The 12,202-nt window shown below is 48.7% G+C and overlaps 1 protein-coding gene across 1 annotated transcript in view; it reads right to left on the bottom strand.

Moving 5' to 3' along the window:
* Positions 1-954: 954 nt before the first annotated feature.
* LOC139382955 (protein jagged-1b-like) overlaps positions 955-12,202 on the bottom strand; it is a 53,309-nt gene continuing 42,061 nt past the window's right edge. Inside the window, exons 5-13 of the mRNA XM_071127230.1 lie at positions 11,746-11,806; positions 11,522-11,652; positions 10,823-10,942; positions 10,472-10,585; positions 5,041-5,154; positions 3,399-3,512; positions 3,082-3,305; positions 2,846-2,996; positions 955-2,723 (exon numbers count right to left, since the gene is read on the bottom strand). Coding sequence (XP_070983331.1) covers positions 2,278-2,723; positions 2,846-2,996; positions 3,082-3,305; positions 3,399-3,512; positions 5,041-5,154; positions 10,472-10,585; positions 10,823-10,942; positions 11,522-11,652; positions 11,746-11,806 — 1,475 coding nt within the window. The 3' untranslated portion in view covers positions 955-2,277. The remainder of the gene's footprint in view (positions 2,724-2,845; positions 2,997-3,081; positions 3,306-3,398; positions 3,513-5,040; positions 5,155-10,471; positions 10,586-10,822; positions 10,943-11,521; positions 11,653-11,745; positions 11,807-12,202) is intronic.

Below are 12,202 nucleotides of genomic sequence, written 5' to 3'. Positions count from 1 at the left end.
AGAGGAACTAGCAGAAACATTAAAACCACCCTCTGTCATTTTAACCTTGACCCCCAGTTCATGGATTCAAAGCTGCAGGGGCGGACATACAGGCACCAATGAGACGCCAAGTGGACAAACTCTCACTCGAGTACCAGTACACACAATAGGATACATCACCGTAAATGGAATGTGTGATATATACCCTGAAATAGTATGATAGCAAAATTAATGGATGATTGATGAACGAGGAACTTAAAACTTTGTACAATGAGGAACTTTGACCTTTGCTTGGTTGATGATGGGTGGGTTATGGAGTCATCCTGAGCTGCACAGCAGGTGTGAAGAGGTCTCTACAATGCAGTGGTTTTGTGTGTGTGTGTGCATGCGTGTTGGGTAGAAACTCTATTTCCTACATTTCCTTGTGGCCAGGGTGTGGACGGGAAGCCCATGGTCATTTCCACCCTTTAGCCTGTCTGAGAAGGGCAAGGGTCACATTCGTCATAGTCATAAGCCTGCTCACTAACTGCTCTGACCTCTCACTCACTTTCTCACAACATACACACATACTGTATATATCACATATTAATTCTCACTGTATTGTGAACCCACTTACAGTATCTCTTGCTCTCTAACATAAACATACAGGGACTTACTAACAAAGTCCCTCACAGGCAATGAAATCAAAGCCGGTCAGGTGTGTTGTGTGACCTCGTGACACGGTCATGGTGGCTTAGAGCCATGCTCTTCATGATGGAATATCCTCTCTGGACTCCCAGTACTGGTGGAATTGAACGGCGCTACTAGCCATAGAACTGCATGACCCATTCGAACACTTTGAAAATGTCTTTCCTTTCTACCTCCCGTGCTGAACTCACGGATCTGCCGCGACAGGATTGCCGAAAGCTACCCGTTCCCCCGATCCATTCGTGTTGGATCTGAGACATACAAATAACTCTGCGACACAAACGTGGATTTGGAAGGTAAATGCACTTTAATTACAAATCCACACCCGCTGGCAGCCCCAGACGAACGTAAGGAGAGAGAGGACAAATAAAGCAAAGTAAAACAGCGACATTCAGAGACAAACCACAGTACAAAAAAAAAACATATCAATATGTACAACATATATACACAACAGAGCTATTTTACACACAGGTATAAAAAACATCTTACATCTTTTGACAACCGCAGTGTGTTACAGAGACCGCACAGGCAACAGTGTCATGTTTTAACTCAGTTCTCTCCTGGTTCAAATGGATTGGGGTCAGGCTCTACTCTCTTGTCGAACCTTTCCCTCTTTTTTATCTAAAGGTTGCATTTATTGATTCTTTTTCTCCTCTTTTGCGCCTTCAGTCATTTTCTCTCTTTCTCCTGGCAACAGGCATGAAGCTCTGTAATGCTTATCACACACACACACACACACACACCTCAGACTGACACACGCTGTCCGCCTGTGTCAGAGACACACAGTGACCGACGCACAGAGACACACAGAGACCAACACACACCTCACACAGACACACGCAGACACGCAGACACGCAGACACGCACACACGCACACACGCACACACACACACACGCACACACACACACACACACACACACACACACACACACAATAATTATACCACAGTTTATCCTTCAATAATTAATGTGGAAATGGACTAATTGGAATTAAAACCACTTTGCCCTTCCCTCACATCCCCTGTCGGTTGCTGCCGCCCAGAAGGCAACAGCGCAGGGCTGGAGTTCCTGTAGAGGTCCAGTTACATATGTCGGTGACAGGCCATCCAGGCCTTCCAGGGCAACCAGGGCAGTGGGGTGCCTACAGAGGGACATTAAAACCTGGGGAATGGCTTACAGGGCTCCTCACAGTTGTTCCCGTCTACATGAGTCCCCATACAACACAGAGACACTCGGACACAGGCCAGACTCTTAACTCAAAGGCCAACCCTCATAAGATTAGCTTCGGGGTCAGCAGTTCAGAAGGGCATGATGTAAAAAGTTCCCCGCCATGCTGTTTCTGGGTGTTGGCAAGGTCGGTCCCCAAAATAGATCTGCTTAGCTACCTCGTAGGCCCAGCATTCTTCAACAATAATTTATGCCAATTAGCAGATGACAATATCAGCTCACAAAAGATGAGGAGTCAACTCACAGAGGGATGGGTCGGGGTGAGGTCATCGCCACAGGAACCTGTGCAACATGCCACGGCGCCGGGGCCCGGGGCCAGGGCCCGGTCAGAGAAAAGCGGGCGCAAAATAATAAAAGCCTCTAGACAGTTGAAAGGTCCAAAGGTCACACCTCCAGTTCCTGTTTGTCTGAGTAGTGGAAGCGGTTGAGCTTCTCCCTCTCACGGTTGGAGATGTCCTGTTTGGGGGCGTGGTTTGATGGTTTGAGTGCAGGGGAGGGGTGTGAGGGGGCCGGGGAGGGGGGCAGAGTGAGCTCGATTTCTTCGCAGAAGCGAGGTACAGGGACAGGGACAGGGGTGTGGGCGGTGGTGTTGGGGGTGAGAGGGGGCAGGAGGGGCGCAGGGCGGTCCAGGTTTCGGACGAGGGTGACGAACTCCCTCTGGTTGTTGATGCCCTCCTCCTGGGGCCCGCCCTGCGTCTTTTTCCGTCGCCGGTGGAGACGGGAGAGGAGGAGGGCGCAGGCTGCGCAACCGCACGCCGTTACTAACGCTGCCACTCCCACCAACACCATGTAGAGATGGACCCCTCCACGAGCCGGGTCTGACATGGCACCTAGTGAGAGACAGAGAGACAGAGAGAGAGGGAGGCATGTTAGTTAGTTAACAAACACACCTGTACACACACATAATGTGAAAAATAAAATAAAACATCTCCGTAGTCCCACTACGACTCACCTGGACAGTGTTGGCCATGACAAGGGTCCTTAAGGCTCGTGCACTCATTACCATAGTAACCCTCGGGGCAGGCACACGTGTACCCCCCGTCGGTGCGCTGACAGGGCACCCCCTGCTGGCATGGGTTGGGATTGCACAGATCCACCACCATCTGGAAAATATTAACAAGAACAAAATATGTGAGGAAGATTCAGAAAACCAGTAGGAAGATGACGAATCTGAGAATGGAGTCTGACCTCGCAGTACGTCCCTGAGTAGCCCATGGGACAGCTACACAGCTCCGCCCTGCCCTCCTTGTCCACACACTGGCCTCCGTGCTGACAGGGGGTGCTGTCACAGGGACTGGGGCCAGTCTGGCAGTGCTTCCCAGAGAAACTGGGTACACACAGGCAGTGTGAGCCTGACACAGAGTCCTCACAGTGACCTCCGTTTAGACATAACCCCTGGCAGCTGCTGTTCCCTACAGAGCAGAGATAAATACAGATGAGCGCACGCACGTGCGCACACACACACAATGGCACACATCTTGCTCCATCCTCAACCTCATACTCACTGACGTCACAGGTAGGCCCCGCCCAGCCTGGCAGGCAATCGCACAGGTATCCACCAATCAGATTACGGCAGGAGCGGGCATGGACACACACACCCGTGTCACACTCGTTGGTGTCTGTGGAGAGAGATGGGAAGTAGAGAGAGAGAGAGAGAGAGAGAGAGAGAGAGAGAGAGAGAGAAGACATCAATAAAAATGCCTGGTGGGGTCTCGGGACAATCTTGTAGCTTGGGCCAATTTACAGCAGCAGTCATTTTGTAAAAGCCTGGCACAACTCACACATACGGAGAGCAATAAACCTCTTAAAAAGAGAAAGAACAAACTTGCTAGACAACAATGACAAAGGCTGCGGTGACTGAAATGTGCGTGCATGTCTCTACATGTATGTCTCTGCGTGTGTGTGTATCTGTGTGTGTGTGTGTCTCTACATGTATGTCTGCGTGTGTGTGTATCTGTGTGTGTGTGTTTGTCTCTACATATGCGTGTCTCTACGTGCGTGTCTCTACATGTATGTCTCTGCGTGTGTGTGTGTATCTGTGTGTGTGTGTGTCTCTACATGTATGTCTCTGCGTGTGTGTGTATCTGTGTGTGTGTCTCTACATATGCGTGTCTCTACGTGCGTGTCTCTACATGTATGTCTCTGCGTGTGTGTGTGTATCTGTGTGTGTGTGTGTGTCTCTACATGTGTGTCTCTACGTGTGTCTGTGTGTGGGCGTCTCAACTCCTACACGAGACCCCAGGGAGCTGAACCACCTCCAGTATGGCTATAGAAGTACTCGTGTCTCTGTCCCCTCTGCCAGACTCCAGAGTGTTGGAGCTGAGAGAGGTCTCTGATAGCAAGGCGGAATGAGGGTGTGACACCATCAAATCAGGAGACAGGAAGCAGTCAGGTAATAGAAACCCTGCTGCTGTCAGCCCCATAAGGATTTTACCACCAGGGATGAGAAAGAGCAGAGAGACAGGGAGCGTGGATCTTTGTAGGAACAGCCTGAAGGCAGGGGATTGCCACTGATTCAGCCAGTGAAGACTGGGAAGGAACCCAGAGACAGAACTATGTCAAGTATATTCTCTGTGTGTGTACTGAGTCTGTTTTACCCAGATTGAGGGTCAGGATTTTGGGGAACCTGTCCTGTGGGTCGGAGCTAAAGCCTGGGCTGTGGTGTGTGTGTGTGTGTGTTGAGTGCAAACAAGTGAATGTGAGCAATGTACCACGCACACTGAAGTGGAACTGTAGGGGATTATCAGGTGTCAGTGTGACATATCACTTCAACACAGAGGGATATAAGGAGACTGTCATCCTGAAATATGTCTCCACGGACCTTATGAGCCCCAAGCCTGTCTGTGTGTGTGTGTGTGTGTGTGTGTGTGTGTGTGTGTGTGTGTGTGTGTGTGTGCGTGCCGACCCCCTACTGAAGTATCATCTGTCATTAGAACTAATATGCATCAGGGCTTTGGGGAATTTCTTCTCAATACGAGAGTACTGGGGTCTAATGGACACAGTGTAACATTGTACGCATACCGAGTTAGATCTGGTGGCCTGGATTCTCTAGCTTGAAGTGCTTTGTGTGGACATACTACGTATCGACGCCAAAGAGGGTCGCTCTTGCGGACGACTAGTGTTCCATAGCGTGTCCATCTCACTGACCTAGTTGGCAGGTTCTGCCAGTCCAGCCGGGGGGGCAGAGGCACCGGAACCCCTCTGGAGACTCCTGGCACGTCGCCCCGCGCCCACACGGGTTTGAGTCACACTGCCGCGCCGCTAAGAGGAGAGAGAGAGAGAACTCAATGAATGAACCGATCAATCAAGAACGTAAGTTGATTATACGGCAAACAATAAAATAACCAGTAACTCACACCTCAACATCCCTGAGGAGAGATGGAAAAATATGAATCCACCTAACAACCGAACAATTAATCGACCGACCAATTGGTGTGTTCAGCGTGATTCTTACCTACCCTTGTTTGTCCTATTATTGCTCGTTTTATGTGTGTGTGGGGGGGGGGGGGGGGGGGGTTCTCAGCTTTCTTATTCGCCAGCGTAATGAGTCGTTCTAGATTAGAGTGTTCGCGAAAAATGACCCGGATATAAATGTTAAAATGCAAATGTGTGCGCAGTTGTATGTGCGTCAGCGATGCATGCGTGTATTCCTAATCGTCGCGCTGGTATGTGGATGCTCGCGGCCGGGTTTTCATCCCCCTGTTCTCTTGCTCTGGTTCCTGCGCAATGTTCACACCTCACCGGGTCTCCTAAGCTCGCTTTCCCATCCGGGGATAGGGGAGCGAGAGATAGGGAGCAAGAGAGAGAGAGAGAGAGGGAAAGGGGGATAGGGGAGAGGAGGGAGCAGCCACGCCTCGTTCCACTTCTCTGGAGAGTAATTAAAAACTGAGAAAAAAAGGGAGGAATATATGGAGAGAGAACGACAGAAAGAGAGAGAGAGGGAACGGATAGAAACGACAGGCTGGGAAGGAGGTAGGTAGGGTGAACCCATAGGCTAACATGGCATATTTGTTTAGTAATGCGGTCACTGTTTTTTTCTCTCTCTCTCTCTCTCTCTCTCCATGCAGAGCCACTGTGGCGTACATTTCTCCTCAGTCAGCACCTCTCTCATAGCCCTTTCCCATTTACCTAACCCCATAGTCATACCAGTTTCCATGATCCTGACCCTTACCCCAAACCTGCACAATAACCCATTCAAAGCCACCGCAGCCCAGGGGGCGAGTCAATAACAAGCAGAGTACCCTCTAATTAATGTCCAGTATATAAATCACGTCGAAAAACTGAGCTGTGTTGTGGTTCCGACATCCATGCCCTAGTACCCGAACCGACAGTCTGTCCCCCAGGGTGTGTGTGTGTGTGTGTGTGTGTGTGTGTGACTTCGTGCTCCCACCCAGTGACAAACAGTAGATAGATAGTTCAGCTGTTTGCCATGTTGTCAACAAACGCTCAATGAATAATAGCATTCTAATTGGCATCATTACTACAATGTAATTGCCTTGAGAATTTCTGTTGAGAGGGAGAGAGAGAGGGAGAAATTGCTTGAGAGAGAGGGCGAGCGAGAGAGAGAGAGGAATAAATAACGAAAGAGAGGGAGACAGGGAGGTAGAGAGGGAGAATGTTCTTGTAAACACGGTGTCCATTGAAAGAGAGAGAGAGAGAGAGAGAGAGAGAGAGAGAGAGAGAGACAGAGAGACAGAGAAAGAGACAGACAGACTAAATTGCCTTCTTTCTTCGCACACAGCCAGACTCTCATACTTTCCCACACACGTTAAAAAAAAATAAGCAGTGATAGAGACAGGGAGGGAGTGAGGGAGGGAGGGAGGGAGGGAGGGAGGGAGGGAGGGAGGGAGGGAGAGTGAGTGAGTTTGTGACCTGGGGCTATGGTTCCCCTCTGTCCTCACTGAGTAAGGGAGAGCACCTGCGGCACAGTCATTATTTCCCGTGAGTGTATCTGCTGTACCTGTCTGACTGTCTGCTGACCTACACCATAAACAAACATGGGGGTTAAAAGAGACAAAGTGGAACCCTGCATGTTTCTACAGATAGCGCTTAGATATCCAGATGTAACATTTATGAATGCATGACTAAACCACTTAGGACAAAAGCATCTGCTAAATGACAACTATTTGATTATTATTATTATTATATATTATATATATTATCTTACGCTGTGTCTGCGTTGTGCACACGCGCACACACACATACGCAACACACAAACAAACAAACTAACTAACAAACACACAGACACACGCGCACGCACACACACACACACGTGAGATCACTAGATCTTTTGATTGTGGCCTCAGAATCAGAGGCCGGACCAGACTGACCCTGTAATCCACCCAAACACTTGTGACCTCAATGCCCCCCCCGTAATGGTGAAGTGGAACATTCTCCAAGCTGTGTGGGCCCCTGTTAACTTGTGGGAAGAAGGGGGAAGGTAGTCAGTGGTGATTGGTATTCTAACTAAAGACCAAGCACTCATCTTAACTTAAATGCTTAAGCCTGTTAGCTAATTGGCTAATCGGCAAAGATCAAAATACATCCTCCTCGGGCCCTCATATACCCCAAACACACCCCATGTTAACCTGCCCAGCTTAGCAAGCTCTACCTCACATATGTCAGAGTCAAGGCCCGCGGGCCACATCCGGCCCGCAAGAAGGTTTTTTACGGCCCCTGGGATGATCTTGATTTATTATTAGAACCGGCCCGCAGCAAGCCGGCAGCCCGCAGATCTTTTACACGCACCAATACTACATTTCCCACAATGCAAAGGTGACGCACCGAGCAGTAGGCTGCTTCATTTCAATATTTATTGGCACAGCAGTCGTCAGCATCACAGTAAAATTAACTTTCAGATACCCATCAAAAATGGCAAAACGGAAGGTGGATACTGAGAACCGGGGGTTTCAAACAAGGTGGGAGTCGGAGTATATGTTCACGAAGGTAGCTGGAAAACCTGTGTGTCTTCTGTGTGGAGAAAGTGTGGCGGTACTGAAAGAGTATAATCTGAGACGACATTATGAAACGAAACACGCGGACAAAAACAAGAATATGGACATGGAACAAAGGCTACAAAAGGCAGAGGAATTAAAACGAGGCCTCAAATCTCGACAGGCTCTGTTCAAAAAAGCCAAATCACAAGGCCAGGCTGCTGTCAAGGCCAGTTTTATTTTGGCAGAAGAGATCGCTAAATCAGCCCGGCCATTTACGGAGGGGGATTTCATCAAAAACTGCATGATTAAAGTTTGTGACGAAGTTTGCCCAGAAAAAAGGCAACTCTTTTTAAATGTGAGTCTGAGCAGAAACACCATTGCCGAGAGAGTAGACCAGTTGTCCATCAATCTAAAAGAGCAGCTTGTGAAAAAGGGAAAAGATTTTATTGCATATTCCTTGGCTGTGGATGAGAGCACCGACATTTCTGACATTGCCCAGTTGTCAATTTTCATCCGCGGAGTGGACTCCAGCCTAAGCGTGACAGAGGAGTTTTTGGCTTTACGTCCTATGCATGGCACAACTACGGGGCATGATTTGTATGAAGAGGTGTCAAGATGTGTAAATGAGATGGAGCTGCCTTGGGAAAAACTCGTGGGTTTGACAACCGACGGAGCACCTGCGATGTGTGGACACAGGAGCGGACTGGTGGCGAAGATACGGGAAAAGATGCAAGAGGAAAACGCGACAGGTGAGCTGACAGCTTATCATTGTATCATACACCAGGAAGCGTTGTGCGGTAAAGCCTTGAAAATGGAGCATGTAATGAGCATCATCACGCGCACAGTTAACTTTATCAGAGCCAAAGGTTTGAATCACCGCCAGTTCAAGGCATTTCTGACGGAGTTAGAAACGGAGCATGGTGATTTGCCTTATCACACAGAGGTGCGATGGCTAAGCCAGGGAAAGGTGCTTCAAAGATGTTTCGAGCTTCGTGAGGAGATTTGTCTATTCTTGGACAGCAAAGGGAAAGACACAACACAACTCCGAGACGAAATGTTTCTGTGTGAAATGGCTTTTCTGTGTGACATTACGAGTCATCTGAATGCAATAAACTTGCAGCTGCAGGGTCGGGATCGTGTCATCTCTGATATGTACAGTACAGTGAAGGCATTTAAAACCAAACTGACTCTGTGGGAGACGCAGATGCGGAAAGAAAATTTGAGCCACTTTCCCAGCTGCCAGACCATGAAAGAGAAGCTCTCTACCAGTGCGTTCCCGAGCACACAGTTGGCTGATAAAATAGGTATGCTTACCACTGACTTTCGACGCCGATTTGCTGACTTTGAAGCACAAAAAAGCAGGTTGGAACTGCTCGGTAACCCATTTGCTGTTGACGTGGAAAGCTCACCACCAAACCTCCAAATGGAGTTGATTGACCTCCAATGCAATGATGCACTGAGGGAAAAATATGCGGCAGTGGGTGCTGCGGAGTTTGCCCGTTTCCTCCCCGGCACAATGCCCCAGCTGCGCATCCAGGCTGCTCAAACGTTGTCTATGTTTGGCAGCACATACCTGTGTGAACAACTGTTTTCTTTGATGAACCTGAACAAAACATCACACAGAAGTCGACTTACTGCTGAACACCTCCACTCAATTCTGAGGATTTCTTCAGCTCAGAGCCTTACCCCGAACATTGATGAACTTGTGGAAAAGATGGGACACCACCAAGTATCACCCTCAACCTCAAACAAGTGAACATTACTGTGCAATCACATATTTAGAGTTTTTACTCAGTTCAAGTTTAAAAGTTAAAATTTAATATTTGTTTTCACTGCATGTTACTTCTCCTTAAACAAAGTGTTGTTTTTGATTAATAGATTTTTGCACTTTATTTTTTTGTATTTCAATCCAATTATATTTTAAAAATATTTCAGTTGAGTGGATGATAGAAAATTGCTATTATTGTTTTTTCTTTGAAGTAAATTTAGCCCACTTTTGCTAAAATAGAAAATATAGTCTACTGATGGTGCCTTGAATACCGGTTTCTTTCATTTAATGTTCATGTTATGGGGATATTTATATAAAGGAAATTTGTCTTTTGTGTCTGTTGAAAATTAAAGATTACTGACAGAGCCATAAGAAAATATTGCTTTATTTATCTGATCATATTGTAATATATTTGTTAGGTTTTCAGTAGGTTCAATTAGGTTCACTAGACTATATGCGTCATTTAAAAATTTTTCAATGAACATTCGAACAGTCCGGCCCTCGTCTTGTAGCTGATTTTTTTATTTGGCCCTCCGTCCATTTGACTTTGACACCCCTGCTCTACCTGTTTTGAAGCGACACGGCCAGGGACACACGGAATGGGTAACGGGTGCATGTGACTGTGCCGATTGCTTTTTTTGTGGGCTATTTATTTCTCTCTTTCTCTGACACACATAACAACTGGGGGGGGCATGGTTGACTCCACGTCGTTAATGTGTTTGTACCAGTGGTGTAATGGCTTCTATCTGTATCTGATTACTGTGTCGCTTATGTTCTGTGCAAATCAGTCTCATCCTGGACACTGATTAGAATCTTGGCACTGGCTCGGCTCCAATCGCGGGTAATCTCAGCCGTGCTGATTGGCGCTAATTACCATCGGCGCAGGTGTGTCCGGTCCAGCTGTCCGCACAGACACAGCTGAAACCCGACGGTTCCTCCGCACAGGTGGCCCCGTTCGCACAGGGGGACGAGAGACACGCATGCTCCACTGAGGAACGGGAGAGGGGGAAGGGAGAAGAAGAGAGAGAGAGAGAGAGAGAGAAAGAGACAGAGAGAGAGAGAGAAAGAGACAGAGAGAGAGAGAGAGAGAGAAAGAAGTCAAACTCAGAACCAGGCAAATTCGGTCATGAATCTGGTCACTAAGTGCCCACGTGCTCGAAGTTCCTTCACGCTGATATTATTCTCAAGATTCTCTGCAGAAGTACTGCAGCAGCAATGAACTCACCGATATCACAGTTGCGCCCGCGGAAGCCCTCTTGGCACTCACACTGGTACTCGTTAGGCTCTGTGTTGGAACAGGTGCCCCCATTCGTACAGGGCCGGTGGGTACCGCAGTAGTTCAGATCTAAAGGGAGATGGGGGGGGCAGCAAGAAAGAGTGAGGATAGGTAGAGTGAAGGGCAGTTGAAAAAGAGTTAGTGAGTGAATCCATGTCAGTGTGGTACAGGAGAGCGGCTGCCTGCCTGGGGCCCGGGTGTGGGCCCTGTGCGTGGAAGAAGGCAGAATTAAGCCCTACTTTCTAAAGATCTCTCTCTCTGCAGTGTTCGGCTCTCTTTGTGACTGAGCCTCTTCACAGACGACCTGAATGGAGGGACAGGGAGAGGCTCAGTACCCCAAATAGCTAAGCAGGACCCAACCCAGCCCAGCTCACATTCACTTTACCCAAGGCTATCGCCTTTCCCCACACAATGCTCAGCTGCTGGCCCCTCATGTGGCTCCCGGAGGTTCCCACACTGGGGCACGGGAGGGCAACATTGGGGAAATGTTTGTACAATGTTGCGGTAATGTCACCCATTCACTCACACGCGGTCGAAAACAGACTGATGCACAAGCACTCTCAAAGCATGACCTTCTTCTGATCGATGGCCTACTCTTCTTTATTCCAACGCCGGTACTGCACGGACACAAACACACACAAAAATCACCTTTGTCACACAGCAGGCCTCCCCAGTTGACGTCACACACACACTGCCAGGGTTCAACGCAGCTCCCGTAGACGCAGCCTGGGAACGTCATACACCGGTGACACAGAGCACCCTCATAGCCGTAGTGACACCTGCAAACACAGAGGCGCGGGGGGGGGGGGGGCTACATGGTAAGATACATGGAAGCCTTTGAGAACAAATGTTATTTTCGACGGCAGACTCACTTGCATTCTCCAGGCACAGAGCAGGAGCCATGGATCTGATGACACCCCTGTCTGCACACCGCTGTAACACAACACACACACACACAACATTACGTCACCGTCAGAGGCAGTCCACTGACACTGGGGACCTATATAGACGCTGCAGTCCTTACGTGCCGACCAAGAGTACAAAACAACACTGTCATCAAAGAAACACTGCACACAGAACCGCAACAGCACACAGCATCACTGACGTCAGGTGGGGTAGTTCCATTTATGGTAACGTTCAGTGCTCGCCACCCTCTACGTCTTTCTGGGGACAAACTCCACTGACGGCTCTCAACAAATGGATGTCTCCCTTCCTGTATCTCTCCGGTCGAAATCAGCGCCCTGCTGAGGAGGAAGTGAGATGAGCCAGAGGAGGGCGGTAGCGGGAGGGAGGGCCACAGGATGTCATTACTCCAGGCTCATATCCTCC

The sequence above is a fragment of the Oncorhynchus clarkii genome, chromosome 24 (genome assembly GCF_045791955.1).
Source record: "Oncorhynchus clarkii lewisi isolate Uvic-CL-2024 chromosome 24, UVic_Ocla_1.0, whole genome shotgun sequence".
Lineage (NCBI taxonomy): Eukaryota > Metazoa > Chordata > Actinopteri > Salmoniformes > Salmonidae > Oncorhynchus > Oncorhynchus clarkii.
The sequence above is the reverse complement of the archived record's forward strand: the minus strand, read 5'-3'. Positions and strand labels throughout refer to the sequence as shown.